General features: G+C 42.7%; 1 protein-coding gene across 1 annotated transcript; it reads right to left on the bottom strand.

Annotated features, from left to right (window-relative positions):
• Nucleotides 1-1,588: 1,588 nt before the first annotated feature.
• On the bottom strand, nt 1,589-16,771 carry LOC138770250 (cholesterol 24-hydroxylase-like). Its single transcript, XM_069949168.1, has 15 exons — nt 16,495-16,771; nt 12,905-12,982; nt 10,545-10,626; nt 10,328-10,398; nt 8,355-8,441; nt 8,107-8,245; nt 7,603-7,713; nt 7,013-7,169; nt 6,130-6,192; nt 5,412-5,484; nt 4,945-5,029; nt 4,298-4,408; nt 3,968-4,056; nt 3,816-3,882; nt 1,589-2,449 (listed from the first exon to the last, which is right to left on the bottom strand). The coding sequence occupies exons 1-15, from the start codon at nt 16,629-16,631 to the stop codon at nt 2,294-2,296; spliced, it is 1,506 nt and encodes a 501-aa protein (XP_069805269.1). The 5' UTR covers nt 16,632-16,771; the 3' UTR covers nt 1,589-2,293.
• Between the last annotated feature and the right edge of the window lie 3,842 nt (nt 16,772-20,613).

Here is a 20,613-nt window from a genome sequence, read left to right on the forward strand (position 1 = left end):
TGTGTAGTATTACAGCTCAGCCCCTTACACTTCGTTGGAGGGGATCTGTACCAGATTGAGGCCATGTTAAAGGGAATCTGTCACTAGGTTTATGCCGCCTTAAATGAGGCCAGCATAGTGACAGAAATGCTTAACAGATCAGTGTATTACTGACATCATTCTGTTCAGCCGTTCTCCTAATATGCAGTAGAATGGGCTTCTTGCTACACCCCTCCCCCCGCCCTCCAGCTGCTGATTGACATTTAACACACAGCATGGATAGATAACTGCCAATGAGCAGCTGGTGGGTGGAGTTTTCTGCTTCTCATGAATATTGAGGACTACTGGGCTCATGCACATAATGGACAGGACTACTTATAGTCCATATTACTCAGGAATATATCTTTGGATCAGCTTCATAGAATAATGTAAGTGATACATTATTCGGTTCAGCTTCTCTTTCACTAGTTTATGCTACGCTTAAATAGGAAAGCCTAAACCTACTGAAAGAGTCTCTTTAACCCCTTAGCGACCCATGACGTATCTGATACGTCATGGCGCCGCGGGGGGTGTTCAGAGCGGGGTCCCGCCGGGACCCCGCTCTGAACGGCGCTGATCCCGGCTGACACGTGCAGCCGGGCAGTGCCTCTGTTAGCCGGCGCGGGTCCTGTTGCCGCGCCGGCTAATTAAGCACTTCAATGCAGCTGTCAAACCTTACAGCTGCATTGAAGTGCTTTATGCACAACATCCCTGGTGTCTAGTGGCACGGATCTCCCCCCCGCGATGCGATCGCGGGGGGGAGATCCGTTCTTCTGGCCGTGCCGGGCCTCAGTGTCGGAATGACGCTGATCCCGGCTCGGCAATAGATTGCTATGGCCTGCAGCAGGCCATAGCAATCTATGACCGATCTCATGGATCTTTGCTGTGTATATACACAGCATTGATCTCTATGAGAGATCAGTGCTATGTATATACAAGCCCCCCAGGGGGGCTTCTAGTCCATGTAAAAAAAAAAGTAAAAAAGTGTTTTTATTAATAAAAAATCCCCTCCCCTAATAAAAGTCCAAATCACCCCCCTTTTCCCATTTTATAAATATAAATAAATAAATAAACATATTTAGTATCGCCGCGCGCGTAATCGCCCGAACTATTAATTAATCACATTCCTGATCTCGCACGGTAAACGGCGTAAGCGCAAAAAAATCCCAAAGTGCAAAATTGCGCATTTTTGGTCGCATCAAATCCAGAAAAAATGTAATAAAAAGTGATCAAAAAGTCGTATATGCGCAATCAAGGTACCGGTAGAAAGAACGCATCATGGCGCAAAAACTGACACCTCACACAGCCCCATAGACCAAAGGATAAAAGCGCTATAAGCCTGGGAATGGAGCGATTTTAAGTGACATATATTTGTTAACAATGGTTTGAATTTTTTACAGGCCATCCGATACAATATAAGTTATACATGTTATATATCATAGTAATCGTAACGACTTGAGGAACATGCATAACAAGTCAGTTTTACCATAGGGCGAACGGCGTAAATGCAAAACTCCCTGAAATCAAAACAAATTCGTTTTTTTTTTCAATTTGACAGCGCAAATGATTTTTTTCCGGTTTCACAACATATTTTATGGAAAAATTATGCCTGTAATTGCAAAGTACAATTGGTTTCGCAAAAAATAAGCGCTCATATACGTCTCTAGGTGAATAAATGCAAGCGCTATGGACTTTTAAACATAAAATGGAAAAAGCAAAAGCGCAAAAACGAAAATTGGCTTGGACCTTAAGGGGTTAAAGAAGGAAACTGACATGTTTTTCTAATCTTGGATAACCCCTTTAATTCATGACCCATAGGGTGAAAGGTCATTTCATGCTATCATTGCACCAGTCACTGGCTTGGAAGTGATGTCATATGTCTACAGTGACATCATCAGTAAGGTCAGCCGGACCCACACCAATCAGACAGTTACCACCTATAACATAGTCTTAGGTCATATGTTGAGCTTATGGGAAGACCTCTCCTGGATTGTACATCTACAGTGACGTGTAAGGCTCAGGGTCCCACATAATACATCTATGGTTTGCAGTGGTTAACAGGTAAAAAAAAATCTATACATTTTTGAAAATGGGTTATATCCAATTGTATTTATTGGTGTGTTACATACAGTATAACACCTATATTCAGTATCTCGATGGATATTGGAACCTGCACAATATGCACAACTTGCCGATATGTTATTCTATCTATAGAAAACACACAAAATGTAACATCTGACATCTAATGTCTTCAACCTTTTTGAGATTTTGACTATTATTTGTTTTTTTGTTCTCCTCGAGGTCTCAGTCTGCAGATGACACCGTCCATAGGACGCAGGGTCCCGGTATCCAAGATCCTGAAGCTTTGTCCTTCCACCAGCTCAAACTCAAATCTCTGCAGGAACTTGGCCATGACCACCTTGGCCTCCATCTAGATGAAGAAACAGAGTCGTTATATGGGGATGCAGTGTCCCAGAACACTCTGTCTGTTTCTCACTGTCAGTTTATTTTTTGCTGCTACAGCCATGCCTGTTCTGGAAACTATTTGCACTGCAACTGTGACTATATAGTCCCTATTATTCTCAGGTTCATGGATATTGTATATGTGTTTAACTCTGTGCAGTGGTATGCAAAGGCTGAGTATCACGTGACCATGCCCTGTAACCATGGTTCCTCCAATGGCCGTCGAGCTTTAGCCAGGAGTACCATGTGACTTCCTGTCCTACCTTAGTCTTGTCCTTCACCTTCAGGAGAAGGGTTCTGTGTCTATTCCCTGCCACAAAGCGGATAGGTTGTCCCTGTGAGTTCCGGCCCCGGCTCCCAAGCAAGGAGGTCGTGTGTTTGTGTCTCTCTTCACCTTCAGAAGAGTGGACCTGGTGCTCTGCTGTAACAGATCCTGGCTGTCCGTCTGCTCAAGTGCCCTCTCATCTGGGTGTCGTTCCTGTTATTCATCTCCTCATCAAGTCAAGATTAATACCGCAAGTACTCTAATCCACCCAGCCTCTCTATTCCTCTCTCACTACTACTCCCATCATCCGGCACATTTCACCTCAGCCTATGCAGCACCACCTTAGCTCTGTCTTTACAAGTCTGCTATATACCCGGTTGCATCCGGAAGAGACTGTTGCTAAAACCTCACCAAGGGCTTAAGGACTAGGAGGAACTTCCTTCTCTAAGGAAGAAACATGACTCTCCAGTCTTCAGTGCAGACACAGCCAATAAATAAAGGAACAGCATTGGTGTGTTCTTTCTGCATGCCAGTGTCAGGGACTTGTACCTCATCATGCAATAAGCCTCACAGATTGAGACGTGTTGAACCATACCATGTCGTCAAACCCCAAGGAGTGTTTATTGGAATATCTGAGGGGCTAGTCATTGCTAGGCTAAAGGCGCATACTCACATACTTACCCAAAGTGTTCAGGTTTATTCTTATTGTTGCACCAATCTGAAGACATCACATCAAAATCCAAACTTGACAAATATGTCAGTAAATGAGAGCTCCTAGGCCTCTCCCTATTATTAGATGTCAAATGCAACCCTCTATAGTGCTCTATTGTGATTTTTGTATGCAGTATGTAAGAATATTGGGTGCTCTATAGAGTGATGTGGCCACTATGTATTAGAAATAGCAGAAGTCTAAGCTCAGTTTTTCAAAGATCTCCCAGCTGGACATCTCCGCCTGCACAGAATGGGATGATAACTCTGAGGTTGATGATGATTCTGAGGTGCAACCATACCAAATATCCCAAGTTCCAGATAATATTCTGCTTTGTCGTACTTCCAATGATATACCTACCTGAGCAAATACTTGTCCAATACACGATCGTGGACCCAGAGAGAATGGGAAGTAGGCATAGCCAGGCCTGGAATATAACAAATGATGATACACAGTCACTGCATGATGCTCAACCAGTAGGGATTGTATCACAGTATGCACACCGCACTTACTTTGGAGCATCGGGATGAAATCTGTCTGGATTAAAGACTAAAGGATCCTGATAAAATTTCTCCATCCGACCCATGATGTAGGAATTAAACTAGAGTGAAAAGAAATCATAGACAACCTGAGAAGTCCTAGTGGTCCGTATGGGGTCACCACCTCCCACCATTGTATTGTGCTTGGTTATAAACATCATAAATTCCTTTTAATAGTAAACGCTCTACAAGTTCTGTCATAAGGTTATAAAGAAGTTCCACATAATTTATTAGATCTTTAATCTCCAGCAGAAATAATCATCCAGAATGGGATGCCTAAGATCCACAAGGTCTATAGTGTACCATCAGAGTAGTCCTGGCTGGAATCCTCACTCCTTCTACAACCGTTTCTTCCTCTAAAGCTCTTGATGTCCCAGGAGCCGTGGGATACAACCTTAAGGTTTCTTTTAAGACCTTGCAGAAAAAAACAAAAATTACCTACATCCAAAACGAGTTGCCCCCATGTGTAAATAGAACAGGACAGGTTTTTTAATAAAGTTATACTTACCTGTCCCTGTGACCCCACAGCGCAGCACCACCACTCACTGTCAGCCTTCAGACTCCTGTATCTCCTAGCTTCCTGTGATGTCACAACATGGCAGGAACTACCTTCTGAGCCATTCAGTGACTGCAGAGATTTCCCGTCCCAGTCCCTGATTGGCTAAGCAGGCAGGTTGTGATGTTGCAGGACCATTAGCTTCAGAAGACCAGTGGGTGATCGTGAGCTGTGACACTGCTCTGCACGGACACCGGGTCAGGTAAGTATAACTTCTTTATTGTGTTCCCACCACCCACTGCCCTGCCTGTTTTGTACATTTTGCCAGGATTCTCCTTCAAGTGATAATAAAAAATATTTACTTTGACCAGAAAACGATACACTTGTTCTCTGCTTGTGTACCAAATCTAAACGGTGTCTTATCTGGGGCAGTGACAGTTATTGCTATTAGTACCTGAGACAGATATTGCAGCTTTCCAAGGTCTTCATAGGCAATGTCTCTTTTGGAGCCGATAACTTCATCCACTTCAGACTGAACCCTTAGGTATCAGGAATGTTATCAGAACAGATACTGATATAATGGTAGAACTATACACTACTAGGCTATGTTCACACAGTGTATGAGACAGGCCGTTACGTGACCTGGACGGGTCACGGAACGTCCGGCCTCAGAAAAGATTATCTTTAGCACCGCTGAGTTCTATCGCACCCGCATCAGAACTCCTCACTACACACAATGGAGCGTACCTGACATGTCAGTTTTTTGCGGCGCCGCTAGAGATCCCGGCCGGAGCGTATACTGTGTGTACATGCTCTGGCCGGGATTCCATAGACGGTAACGTAACATATAATTTCCTATTACTTTTATGAAAATATACGTTGTGTGAACATAGTCCTAGTCTGATAATGAAGCCCATTCACCTGGTCAGGATCTCGGGGTTCTGTGCTAATTCCATCACAGCAAAGGATAACTGGTTGGCTGTTGTTTCTTGTCCTGAAACCATAAGTAAGTTAACAGTCAACTTCTGTTAGATAGATAGATAGATAGATAGATAGATAGATAGATAGATAGATAGGGGATAGATAGATGATAGATAGATAGATATATAGATAGATAGATAGATAGATAGATAGATAGATAGATAGATAGATAGTAGATAGATAGATAGATAGATAGATAGGAGATAGATAGATAAATAGATAGATAGGAAATAGATAGATAGATAGATAGATAGATAGATAGGAGATAGATAGATAGATAGATAGGAGATAGATAGATAGATAGATAGATAGGAGATAGATAGATAGATAGATAGGAGACAGATAGATAGATAGATAGATAGATAGATAGATAGATAGATAGGAGATAGATAGATAGGAGATAGATAGATGATAGATAGATAGATAGATAGATAGATAGATAGATAGGAGATAGATAGATAGATAGATAGATAGATAGATAGATAGATAGATAGATAGGAGATAGATAGATAGATAGGAGATAGATAGATAGATATTTAGATGATCGATAATAGATGATAGAGAGAGAGAGAGAGAGAGAGAGAGAAATAGGAGATAGATAATAGATAGATAGATAGATAGATAGAACTAGTAACTTCTATCTTATAAATAAACTAACCTGCAATGAAGAATGTAACAAAGTTATCTATTAAATCCTCCAGACTGCAGCCATCTTCCAACTCTGAGTGAAAAAAGTGAAGGAAATGATGAGACACCAGAATACTATATACTATATCCAAAATGGCAGCCGTCACTTTACTACAGAGGCAACCTGCCCGAGCACACAGCAAGATAGGTTACATTATAACACAGCACGGGTAAGACGTCCGCTATCCTCCATGCTCTGTCTGTCAGTGATTGGCTCCTTACACTTACTGTACTGGGATAAGTGTAAGAGGCTGGAAGCTTCCTACATGTATCCCAATATTATAATATCTACCATGTCCCCCAAATATCCTTTATGCTGTGCATGTGTGTCTACATAGACATAGAGATATGGGGGAGATTTATCAAACATGGTGTAAAGTGAAACTATCTCAGTTGCCCCTAGCAACCAATCAGATTCCATCTTTCATTCCTCACAGACTCTTTGGAAAATGAAAGGTGGAATCTGATTGGTTGTTAGGGGCAACTGAGCCAGTTTCACTTTACACCATGTTTGATAAATCTCCCCCATAGACTGCATATGTAGTAAAGTGACAGCAGCCTTCTTGGATAAAGTATGTACAAGCCCCAAAATAATGCACGCAGTTATACTGTAAATAATAAAACATATTTAACAAATTTTTTTTGCTAATTATTGTGCTATTTCTATTTTTTATTATTTTTTATTTATTCTCATTTTTTCGAGCATGGATTGAAACCATAGAGTCCCCAGGTGAAACACACAAACATGGGTAGAAAAAAACCCAAACTAAATAAAGGTTTATTATAATCAGCAGTAAAGAAGGGGTATAAGTGACATAAACTACTCTTCATTGCATTAAGAGCAATGCCCATACCTGCCCCTTTAAGAATCTGTGTGAGGATATCCACAGGAATGTCTTCTCCTTCTTGAATGGCCTTCATTCTTCGCTCAATACATTCTTTTCCAGTGTTCCTGAGGAGTTTGATGTTCTCTTTGACGTCTCGGATGAAGGCCTGCTTCCCTGGATTGTACTGAGAAAATGGTAACTATAAGCAATACCTAAAAGGGTTGTTCAAGATTAGAAGAACATGGCCATGTGATAGCTGAAACATGGCTGGAAAATAGCTCCACTCCTGTCCATAGGTGGTGCGTGGTACTACAGCTCAGTCCCATTCACTTCAGTGCAGCTGCTATAACAGACATAACCTATGTACGGTGTAGGGCAGCCATGTTTTTTTAATCCTGGACAACCCCCTGAACCATAGCTGTCCTTTATTTTGTTATCCAAAGGAAGATATCACACATTGTACAGTATATTAACCCTAGGCCTCCCTCATAACCTTAAAGGGGCAGTTCACCAAAATTGTTTTTCTTTCAAATCAATTGGTGCCAGAAAGTGCCAATGATTTGTAATTTACTTATATTAAAAAAATCACAAGTCATCACAGATATGAGAATATATACCTTTGCTAAAGGATTTCGTGTTTCCACCATTCCTCTCATAACAGTAGAGATGGCTCTGGGAAATGGCGTCTGATCATCATGAAGGGAATTCAGCTCCAGCCCAAAGGCAACCTGGAATAGGAAAATTATACTGATAGTTTATTATATTAAAACCATTATGGGAGCAGGCCCAGCACTATACCATTTACAGCCGGACACAATGTAACAAGCTGGGAAGATTGCTTGCTTTACTGGGAACATTTTTAGTGTTGTGCATGACTACTTTACACAATATGGTGGGTGGCCGACCAGTCAGTCAGGAGACTACCTGATGTATACCTCCGCCATATAGATTTACTAGGACTCTTTAAGGCCTCATTGGCTCTAAGCTGAACCGAGATTATGGATCCGCAATTACGGACAACCTTAAGGCTTAAGGCAAACATTGTGTGAATGCGGCCTTAGTATAATATACACAAGTTTTGTATATTTTTGGCGCACAGGGTTAGGCCCGTCCATAGTCACCTTGGCTATCACATCCAGCGTGACTCTGCTCAGCATATCGTGCATCCCAACCTGACATTTTCTATCTGCCTTCTCCCCCAGTGTGTCCACCAGATCTTCTGCTTTATCATTGAAGGTTCCCATTAATTCCATCAGGTAGCTGGAAGGAAAGGAAACAGTGCTAAAATCTCATGTTCAGAGAATGTCTATACTGTATGATCCATAGATTGATACCATCTATATCAGAGTTGTTAGGAACAGGTCCTTACGTTCTGCTGAATGCTGGGTCCATAATCCTCCTCTGTTTGTGCCAGTGCTCATAGTCTTGGTCTGTCACCAAACCCTTCCCCATAAATCTGTAAAAAAGGATAAAAGTCATAAAACAGACTACAAACAAGTTTAAACTTTGTATTAGATAATACAGGATTTAAAAACTAAAGTCAATTTCCATCCATTCATCCTAGTAACTTTAAAAGGAATCGGTCAGCATCCGGACCAGACCCGAGGTGCTGACATTGTAGTGACCATGCCGTATAGATGTGTATCCCCTTTTGTGCATGGTCCCTGTCTACAAAGCCTTCATGCAGTCGATTTTTCACACTCTTCACAAACGCACTCTATCCAAGTGTCAAAGAGGAGTAGTGGCTTGGCGTTTGTGCCGCACCTTGGCACGCCTCCCCACTACTTCCTCCTCCCTGTTTTCATGCATAATTTACCCATTGGCCTGCCCCCTGCTCCCCGTTGCCGTCATGTAGTTGTATGCATGCGCCATTGCTAGCAAGGGCTGCGCACGCCGACTCGCCAGTTTGCGCCTGCGCCAATTCCCTCTGGGGACACGCTCCTGGTGATGCTATTCGCGCTTGCACCGTAGGGCAGGAGGGCCGCGTGTGCATTGAACGTTCCAACTGAAGGCATTGGCTTCTTCCCTCAGTGTGCATGCGACACTCTTACAGGGGGAAGAGGAAGTAGTGGTGAGGCGTGCCAAGGTGCTGCACAAACGCCAAGCCACTACTTCTCTTTGACACCTGGTTAGAGTGGGTTTGTAAAGAGTGTAAAAGATCAACTGCACGGAGGCTTTGTAGACGGGGACCAGGCGCACAAGGGGGGGCACACCTATACTACACTGTCAGCACCTCGGGTCCAGTCTGGGTGCTGACAGATTCCCTTTAATATAAACTCATCTATTGGAACTTTGGATCTTCTTTGGCCTTTAAAACTGCAGTAACTCATAGTTACATAGATTCCTGTAGGAATATCGTCCATGCGGACAGGATCGCTCCTTGCAGTCGCCGCCCTAATATCAGATAGAGGTCCTGACAAGAACCGAACAGTCCCACAGATGCTCTAAAGCAACAATAGGGACCCATCTGCCCTCCAGGTGTTGCAAAACTCCAATTTGCATCCACGGCTGCCCATTCGCCACAAAGCAAAATCCAAAATAAAAGGGAAACAGACAGCAGGTTAAACGCATATATCCTATAGCACACAGGGTGCTGAGGATGAAGGTAGTTTCCTTACCTTAATCCTCATTGCCATTTTTGACAAATTTGTAGTTTACTCCTTATACAAATGAGACGGTTTAGTGCACTTCAGTGCACCGATAAGCACGCTGCAGTGACATCACTCACTTCATTGACATAGGTAGACCGTCCGAGGCTGATCAGTACACTGAGGGGGATAGCCCGCCCCTAGTACACCAAACCGCCTCATTGTTGCTATCGTCTTTTGTCTTTCAACATGTTGAAGAACATTGAAAGACAATGACCAGCCAACATCGTGCATGTCGACTGATCGTTGCCTTTTTTATACAAATCGATTATGGGCCGTAATTGCCGATAATTGGCCAAATACAGACTCTAATCGCTTCGTGTAATAGGACCTTTAGTTTCCCTTTATTCAAATTTTCTAATAACCTTCATTAAAATTCTGCTTTGTGTCTACAGCTCCAATTAAAATCTATTTGTATCCATAGTAACAGACTACAAACCAATCCTGTGCAGTCTGCAGTCATGCTGAACGTATGTTGGCAAGAAATAGGGGACAGACAGAAGGGGCTATGAATGCCGGATTCATGAGGGGTTTCTTGGGGTTTGTTTGTAGCCTGTAACTATGAAGACACCAGTCTGTATCTGAGCTGTATACACAAAGCGGTAGCATATGTCAATCACATCTATTTACAGAATTGTTTATATGCAACAAAGAAGTGGTTGCAAAAGTGGCAAAGCTCGTAAGCCATTGTTACCTTGTCCCAAACAAAGCTTCAATACGTTTATAGAAATTGTCTTTGGTGTATTTGGGTGTCATCAAAAACTCCTGTGGAGAAAAAGTAGGTTACTACATTGGTATATATCAGCGAGATCAGTCAGGACAGAGAATATAGGAATACAGGGAGATCAGTCAGGATAGAGAACACAGAAATAGAGGGGAATATAACTGGAGAGACATATCTGGTTACTTGCCTTAACTCCTTCTGGGGAGACAATAAGGACCAATGTGTTGTGTAATCCATTAATACGTATCACTGGACCATACTTCTCCACCCTAAGAAATACAGATTTATATGACTTATAGATACATTGCCATAGACAAGCAACAGACTGTATATACGAGACAATGAAGTCTTCCCAGAAGTATAATCCTTAGCATTGACATAGCAAAACCAAGACGGTAAAGTCGTGGAAGCATAAAAGACTTACACTGCTCACTACTGCTCTATAATGTGATTGAAGCTGGGTGTGCTATGGAGATATAAGGAAGCAGGGTATGGGAGATATCATAGCAGCTAGTCTACACTCACTAGCTGAAGGACAAATAATAATTAGAGACTGGGACTACAGAGATGCAGACTGGTAATAAATGCCATATACTAGTGGTATAAAGTGTGCTCCTCCTCATGTACACTTAACAGTTTATTCAGAAAAGTTTATTTCCGGATGAGTAAAAACATAAAGGGGCTGCTCAGGAAATCTTGTTCAGAATGAAATGATTATAAAGAGCGTCTCCTGCTTTGGAGGACTTGTCATTACCATTACATACGTCAGGGATGGAGAACTTTCGGCCCTCTTGCAAATCTACAATTCCCATCATGTCTGGACAGGCTACAGGAATTGAAGTTTTGCAACAGCTGGAGGGCAGAAGGTTCCCCATTCCTGACATATGTTATCCATTGAATGAGCACTGTGTAATGCTTAAAGGGGTTGGCCACTTTATAGTAAAATAGTTCAGTGTACAGTATTAGTAACTGTACTCACTGTATATACTGACAGCAGCTCCCTGTGTACTCACTGTATATACTGACAGCAGCTCCCTGTGTACTCACTGTATATACTGACAGCAGCTCCCTGTGTACTCACTGTATATACTGACAGCAGCTCCCTGTACTCACTGTATATACGGAAAGCAGCTCCCTGTGTACCTCATAGAGCTAAGATCAGACTCCCCTACTCTAGGCTGTGCTGTCCTGCTCTGTAGTGTTTCTGTCCATAAGATGGCTGACATGGAGGAGCATGTGACAAACCCCGTCCCCTGTGTCCTCCACACACATGTACAGGCTCAGTGGTGGACACTGGGGGGGTCAGGGCAGTGTCCCATGCTTCTCTATGTTGACCATCTTATGGACAGAATCACCACAGAGCAGGACAGCACAGCCTGGAGGAGGGGAATCTGATTTTAGCTCTATGAGGTACACAGGGAGCTGCTGTCAGTATATACAGTGAGTACACAGGGAGCTGCTGTCAGTATATACAGTGAGTACACTTACTAATACTGTACACTGAACTGTTTTACTATAAAGTGCCCAACCCCTTCAACATCCCTTGTGCATCTGTAGTTGTCTGTAATGCATGGATCTCTACATAGACAGATAGGGGCAGATTTATTAAACATGGAGTAAAGTGAAACTGGCTCAGTTGCCCCTAGCAACCAATCAGATTCCACCTTTCATTTTCCAAAGAGTCTGTGAGGAATGAAAGGTGGAATCTGATTGGTTGCTAGGGGCAACTGAGCCAGTTTCACTTTACTCCATGTTTAATAAATTTCCCCCATAGTGATCTGTGGCACAACTGCGGGTCCTTATTAGTTTCTTTTTTGCATCACGAATCATGGCCCCGTAACACGTACAGACATGTGAACAGGGTCATTAGGCTATGTTCACACTACGTAAAAGTACGGCCGTTGATGGCAAGAACGGCCGTACTTTTACCGCGGTGGAACAGTGCCTTACTTTTAATGGGATCCCGGCAGGAGCGTACACACATTGTATGCGCTCCGGCGGGATCCCATATGCCGCCGCAAATCACTGACATGTCAGTTTTTTGCGGCCGGAATTCAGTGAATTCCGGCCGCAGAAAGACCTGTCAGTTCACACAGTGAAGCGAGCAGCTCCGGCCGCTCGCTTCACTGTGTGCAGGGGGAAGCTCTGATGTGGGCGCACGCTGATGCGCCCGCATCAGAGCTCTGCGGCCGGACGGATCATCCGGCCGGTAATTAAGTACCGGCCGTGATGATCCGGGCACAGACCGGCAGTTCCATGACCCGGCCGGGTCACGGAACGGCCGGTCTGATACATAATGGGAGCCTTAAAATGTATAGGTCTGTAGTGCAGCCGACAATTGTGAGTCCAAAACCACAGGCTGCACTCCAGAAGTGTGAATGAGGCCTAAGGGGGACGTGACAAACTACTATTTGTAACAAAATATTCACAATAAAACACTTGAATGTTTTAGATTTTGTGGTTTCATTGAACTTGTAAAGAATTGTTTTCGCCCCTCATAATAATTATAACTCACAGTAGCTAAAAAATTACCTGGTCCTAACTTACCATTCCAGGAAGGTGTCGTAAATGACTTTCTTGTTCTTCATGATCTTAATTATAGTCGGTGAGTGTCCAAAGAGGAAGCTGCAATAGAAATAGAATTATATAGAATATCATTATTTATTTCATTGGCTTGTCAGGGGTTAAAGAGATTGTCCAGGCTCAATGGAGCCGCTGGAAAGAGCTGAGTGCTGTACTTGGCTCCTTCTGGTGGCTACATAGGTATAAATAGAGCGATGGCTCACGTGTCATACCCACGGTTGTATTCATCACAAAGAAGCCGAAGGCCGATATGGAGATTGGTGGGGAGGTACTGAGGCCGAACCCACTAACGGCCGATAATCATCCAATAGTCGTTGGTGTAATAGGGCCTTTACTCGTTTACCTGTTTTATTCAGTTTTAGTCAGTGTAGACTTAAAGGGCAAGTATCACTTAGATTTTCTTTTACTGATTAGAGTTAGATACTAAAACCTGTCCTTTTATTCTAATCTATTTCCATTTTCTGACTGAACTTTTTTTTATTTCAGTTTTTGTACATTTTTATGGGGGCGGCCATCTTGCCTGAGCTTTTTTTAATAGCATTTAGTGACATGCTTTATGGCAAGACGCATGGGAATATACGACAATAGACAGACTCTGTTCCTTCCAAATGAATGTGAAACATTACTGAGTGCACTCTGTGACCTGTGAAGAGGTCGTTCTACAGGGAGCTGCTGTTGTCTCCTCTACCTACTGGTGTCACATGACACTGCAATGCTGTACAGATCACTTTACAGCAGCCTTCTCTTATCACCACAGACACAACAGGAAGTCTATGCTTAGTTTTAGCCCCAGGGGTCAGAATGAGAACTGCAAGATATGAGGATTATTTTATAATATAGATAGAAAAATTTTAAATTAGAAAAAAACACAAAAATTATTTAAAAATATGTTTAACATAAAATCATTGTTTATAAAATAAGTCATTTTCTGATAACACATTCCCTTTAAAGGGGTAATCCAACGTTAGAAAAACATGGCCACTTTCTTCCAGAGACAGTACGGCTCTTGTTTTCAGTTCCATTGAAGTGAATGGAGCTTAATTACAAACTTCACCTGACCAGGAGACAAGAGTGGTGCTGTCTCTAAGGCCGGATAACCCCTTTAAGGTCCTTTTACACCAAGGATGGGAACCTTTGTCCTCCAGAAGTTGCAAAACTACAATTCCCATCATGCCTGGACAGCCAAAGCTGGTTGTCCAGGCATGATGGGAATTGTAGTTCTGCAACATCTGGAGGGATGCAGTATCCCCATCCCTATTTTACACTGGCTGACAGCTGCATGATACCAATGGGGACTTAAAGGGATCAATTTATTTCCCGTTATCTGTTATTCAAACACAACACAGAAATAGAATTAGGCGGTGGGTCAAACACAGTCGAGAACCTCGCCTATCTTATATGCAATGAAAAATCTAGGCCGTTGTGTAGCAGTGACTGGTTAGAACTAGGAGGACGGGTTTTATTGTTTGTTGAAACTATTCTTATAAAATGACTTGGAAAAAACTCAGGTAACCTGTTCTATATAGTAATGTACATAGAGTAACAGGGAGCCTGACTGCATTGTAGATGATAGAAGAGAAGGTGGAGCACTAATATATAGGGCTGTGACATTCTGGTTAAAACTTATGTTCTGTATCCTATCCCATTCCATGTCCTGTATTCCCATTCCATGTCCTGTATCCCCTTACATGTTCTGTATTCCCATTCCATGTCCTGTATTCCCACCCCATGTCCTGTATCCCCTTACATGTTCTGTATTCCCATTCCATGTCCTGTATTCCCATTCCATGTCCTGTATTCCCATTCCATGTCCTGTATTCCCATTCCATGTCCTGTATTCCCATTCCATGTCCTGTATCCCATCCCATGTTCTGTATTCCCATTCCATGTCCTGTATTCCCACTCTATGTCCTGTATCCCCATACATGTTCTGTATTCCCACTCTATGTCCTGTATCCCCATACATGTTCTGTATTCCCACTCTATGTCCTGTATCCCCATACATGTTCTGTATTCCCATCGAGATCTCTGCATGCGATCAGTGAATGGGAAACATTATAGTTTACAATCAAAAGCTGAGGTTCCCTTGGCTGTGTTCTCCCTGAAACTTTATTTAAATTTTTTGTCTGGGCTTCACAATGTGATCAGCATTAACAAGCTTCATCATGTGATCAGCTTTACCAGGCTTCATCATGTCATTAGCATTACCAGGCTTTATCATGTGATCAGCATTACCAGGCTTTATCTTGTGATCGACATTATCAGCTTCATCATGTGATTGACATTACTAGGCTTCATCATGTGATCAGCATTACCAGGCTTCACCATGTGATCAGCATTACCAGGCTTCACCATGTGATCAGCATTACTAGGCTTCACCATGTGATCGGCATTACCAGGCTTCGTCATGTGATCGGCATTACCAGGCTTCATCCTGTGATCGGCATTACCAGGCTTCATCCTGTGATCGGCATTGCCAGCCTTCACCATGTGATCGGCATTACCAGGCTTCATCATGTGATCAGCATTACCAGGCTTCATCATGTGATCAGTATTACCAGGCTCCATCATGTGATTGGTATTACCAGGCTTCATCATGTGATCAGTATTACCAGGCTCCATCATGTGATTGGTATTACCAGGCTTCATCATGTGATCGGCATTACCAGGCTTCATCATGTGATCGGCATTACCAGGCTTTATCAGTTTGTTTATAACAAGAAAAATGGCTGTGATGAAGCCCCGTAGTGCTGATCACATGATGAAGCCCAGTAGTGCTGATCACATGATGAAGCCCAGTAGTGCTGATCACATGATGAAGCCCGGTAATGCTGATCACATGATGAAGCCTGGTAATGCTGATCATATTTTCTTTTACGTTTACGCTTAACATACAGCAATACTTTTCTATACATTCATGACCTAGATAACGTCTTTCCTGTTAAGTTGTAGAATTCCACTGAAAGCCGGTTACAACGCTTTAAATGTACCTGTCATTTCAACAAACTTGTGGCATGTCATAAGTTGTGATCAGCTGATCACTAGAAAGAAGAAGCAGAAGTGCTGAGCATTTGCCTCTTCACTTCTGCTGGATCCCATCAGAAAGCCACACCAGCTGCATACGGATATACTGAAAGTCACGTAGATTTGTACCTGTGGGGGTCTCAACACTTGTACCTCCACCGACTACAACCTCTTCCATGACAAGTACACTATAGAATAAAAAAGTACACTAAAGAGTAAAAAGGCTTCACATTTCCATGTGTTTCCCATTGACTTTAATAAAAGTATATATACATGTAGGCATACATCCTTCCTGAAGAACATTTTGCATGCTATGCCATCCGGCAATACATAGAGGTATGCACATCTGCGCTATACTCTTTACCAATTGAAGCCTATGGTTACGTCCAGCAATATAGTGCATTGCATTTAAAGGTATACGCTCAACAGACAACAAGAAATACATGATGTGAATAAGCCTCCAAATATGATGATATATTATTGACCTTGTAAGCGGCATAATACTATTTCTCTGTGTTCTTCCTCCTTACCTGTCTCGGGGGGGTCCAGGGATGTGATCATACTTCACGTGGGTGTAGTAGATATATCCACAGTACAGAAGGAAACAGATGGCGACCAGGATCAGGAGCAGAAGAGCAGCCCCAGTAATAAAGCTCCACACCCCCATGTCTTCTTCTTGTATAAGCACAGGATGGAAGCTGCCTGTAGCATTTACTGTACCAGGCTATAAAGTGGCGGCTGCACAGTGAGTCCGGCCGTCCCTCCCCCTGAAGGACAAGGAAGTGCTACTCACATTCTTGGGCAGGGGCCCTCCACATAGAGGAAAGTGCTCAGGGATACAATGTAGATACTGGACTGACTGTTCCTAGATAGAATGAGGCAGGAACCCTATAGGGATATGAGATCTACACTGCAACAATAATGCAGTTCCAGTTACTTAGAGAATTACAGAAATGTATACATTGTATAACAGAATATAATATGTAAGGCATAGAAAGTATCACTAGGTAAGGGCCCAATATCACATAACTAAACTAGCATTCAAATTTAAAAAAAAATCTAGAAATTCTAATGAAAATCATACTGCATCTTTTAGGAGCTCCTTGCACGGGATTTCTCAAAGATCTGTAGACATGCACTTGTGGAGTTCTGTATGGAGGCCGTCGTATTGTTTTCCATGTTTTAGTGTGGGATTGTATATGGGTACTCTATACTTCTGCACGATTTCCATGGTCTTCTGTACAGGTCCCATTTATCTACTTCTTCAAAACACCGGGAGGGGATTTATAAAGACCAGCGTACAAGTACGCCGGTCTTATATGAGGCCCCACCCCCTTTTCCTTGGCAGGATTTACTCTTAGTGAATCCGGCCGCCCGGCGTACCAAATCTACACCTGTTTCCTAGCAGCTGTAGATTTTGATCATGATTTATGCCTGCGAGCAGGCGTAAATCATCATAAATGAGGCGCAGGAGGAGGCCACGCCTCCTCAACGCCTTATCACTCCCCTGCAAGCTCCGCCAGCCCGCCCATCGGGCGAGTGGGGCGTACGGGAGGCGTACTCCAGGGAAAAGGTACAAATCTGCACCTTTCCCCTGGCATACGCCTCGGGCGTATGTTTCATAAATGTCCCCCTTGTAGTTTAAATGGGCACTGTTCCTTTAAAAAAAACTTTTGACATGTCAATTCTTAGAGCGGAAAGGCACGGAGAGCGGAGGCACAAGAGACCTCCCATTGAAAGAAATAGCAGGTGGGATTAGGTGCGGAGTCTGCGGGTGGGAGTTCTGAGTAGAATCATTGTGCTGATTCTGTGGTGTGAACAGGCCCTAATGGTATGCTGGGTTGTACATAATGGTATGCTGGGCTGTATATATATATATATATATATATATATATATATATATATATAATGGTATACTGGGCTGTATATATATATAATGGTATGCTGGGCTGTATATATAATGGTATGCTAAGTTGTATATATAATTGAATGCTGGTCTGTATATATAATGGTATGCTGGGCTGTATATATAATGGTATGCTGGGCTGTATATATAATGGTATACTGAGTTGTATATAATGGTATGCTGGGCTGTATGTATATATATATATATATATATATATATATATAATGGTATGCTGGGCTGTATGTGTGTGTATATATATATATATATATATATATATATATATAGCCCCTCTAGCATTCCTGATTCCAAAGGTCATGGTTATCTAGTGTCCAGACCTGAGGCCAGGAACTAAAGACCTGAGGCCAGGAACTAAGTGGGTCATAAACACCAGGACCCATAAAACTTGTTTACAAAAACAATCCACATCCTGGTCTGTCACAAACCAGAGACCCAGAGAGGTTAGGTAAGGGACACTGGAGGTCACCCATAGAACACCATTCTGGCATCTGACCCCTCCAGAAATATGGAATTTATACATATTCTAGAGGTACGCTTTTGCAGAGGTACACAGGACACTGATACCAACCGACAGTATTAAAAGGGGCCTTATTGTCCCATGGGAACAGAAAGCTTTCGGATAACTCCCACTGTATTGCGCCAACCGCCGCCATGTTTGGTATGTACGTGTTCGGGAGGTGATAACAGAGGGAATGGTATACCTGAGACATTGCTAGGATAAACACCTGCAGAAAGATTGGAATATGAACACCTTGAGGCAAGTGGTAGACTACCATGGGTGTCATAAACCCAGGGTTGTAAAAGGCCATTACCATATTCCCTGGCCTCCTCTGACATCAGAGAAAGGAGGGTGGGGAGAGGGTCTCTCAAGTCCTTTTAAGGGTAAATTCACACGGGCGTCTCGCATAAAAAAAACGCAGCTAATCCGCAATACATTTATTATTATTATTAATACGTGTATTGCGGATTAGGTGCGGATTAGCTGCGGGTTTTTTTATGCGAGACGCCCGTGTGAATTTACCCTAAAACAGAAATGGCTGATGGAAATTGTCATTCTTTGGGGATCCCTTGTTGGATGGACTGGCCTATATTCTGCTTCCCCAGGCAACTGGACTAATACGTTGCGTAAAGTATTAAGTTCTGTTTTTTCTCCCTTTTATATTAAGAACTGTATTTCACTGTAAATATATATGTCTGTGTATTTTGTCGTGTAGTTTTCTTAAATAACCCTTTGTTGTACGCACTGTACTTTTTTATGATATGAAATTTTACTTTAATAAGAGTCTTCTTGTGTTCTAACGATCCTATGACCCTAGGAAGGGCGTTACCAAGGGTGAGTTGTTAATCTATTAAGGCTATAGCGTATAGTCTGTTGTAGTTGTGTTAGGTGGGTTTAAGGTGAGGTGTCACGTCAGCCTGTCAGCCACGTGACCCTGTAGGCTATCATCCAGAACCTAAGTCACGGGGATCGTGACAATATATATTAGTATGCTGGGCTGTATATATATATATATATATATATATATATATATAATGGTATGCTGGGCTGTATATATATATATATATAATGGTATGCTGGGTTGTATGTATATATATTGTAAGAGAGGCATGGTTTGGGAGCACAGATATCTGCCACTGAAGTGGTAAACTGTATCTGGTAAGCCCTGGGTGTGTCTCTGGTAACCAAGGGGTTAACCCAGACACAGGTAAAGCAGGATTAATAGCCTGGTTGTCTGTGTTGGCCATAGCTAACATAGACAGATTGTAAAAATACGTACTGGGACCTGCTTTTTCTGGAGTGAGTGAGGTTGGCAGTGGGACGCTCACTCCACCCGGGCTTCGGTCCTGGGCTTCCATAGCCCACAGCTGGGGGTCATTGGGGCCTTAAAAAGAAGCTCACTGCAGAGCTGAGGTGTGGCCATACCTGGAGAACTGTCTGCTGGAATACTGAAGGTATTGCATGGGCCACACCATACTTTGTTATTTGTACCCGTGGGCTGGATAGCTGGTCCCACGTATAGTCAGGGATCGGTTATGTACTAGCAGGTGCTCAGCCAAGCAGGGTTTATTTGTGTTTAAGCCTTTGTTAAGGTTTGCTTTGTGTTTTGACGCTAAGTGTGAAATAAAAACACTTAAATTGGACGTTACCCTGTCTGTGTCCCTGCTTACTGCACTGCTACCTAGGATCGACCAGAGCTATTCCCCACAAGATATATATATATATATATATATATATATATATATATATATATAGTGGTATGCTGGGCTGTATGTATATATATATAATAGTTTGCTGAGATGTATATATACACTCACCGGCCACTTTATTGGGTACACCTGTCCAACTGCACGTTACCACTTAATTTCTAATCAGCCAATCACATAGCGGCAACTCAGTGCATTTAGGCATGTAGACATGGTCAAGACAATCTCCTGCAGTTCAAACCGAGCATCAGTATGGGGAAGAAAGGTGATTTGAGTGCCTTTGAACGTGGCATGGTTGTTGGTGCCAGGAGGGCTGGTCTGAGTATTTCAGAAACTGCTGATCTACTGGGATTTTCACGCACAACCATCTCTAGGGTTTACAGAGAATGGTCCGAAAAAGAAAAAACATCCAGTGAGCGGCAGTTCTGTGGGCGGAAATGCCTTGTTGATGCCAGAGGTCAGAGGAGAATGGGCAGACTGGTTCCAGCTGATAGAAAGGCAACAGTGACTTAAATAGCCA

This window comes from Dendropsophus ebraccatus, chromosome 13 (assembly GCF_027789765.1).
Source record: "Dendropsophus ebraccatus isolate aDenEbr1 chromosome 13, aDenEbr1.pat, whole genome shotgun sequence".
Lineage (NCBI taxonomy): Eukaryota > Metazoa > Chordata > Amphibia > Anura > Hylidae > Dendropsophus > Dendropsophus ebraccatus.

Coding starts and splice junctions, on each gene's coding strand:
- LOC138770250 (XM_069949168.1), bottom strand. CDS start 16,631: ATGGGGGTGTGGAGCTTTATTACTGGGGCTGCTCTTCTGCTCCTGATC. Junction 7,714..8,106: donor CGCTGGATGTGATAGCCAAG/GTGACTATGGAC, acceptor TTCCTATTCCAG/GTTGCCTTTGGGCTGGAGCT. Junction 5,485..6,129: donor TGTTACATTCTTCATTGCAG/GTTAGTTTATTT, acceptor TTATGGTTTCAG/GACAAGAAACAACAGCCAAC.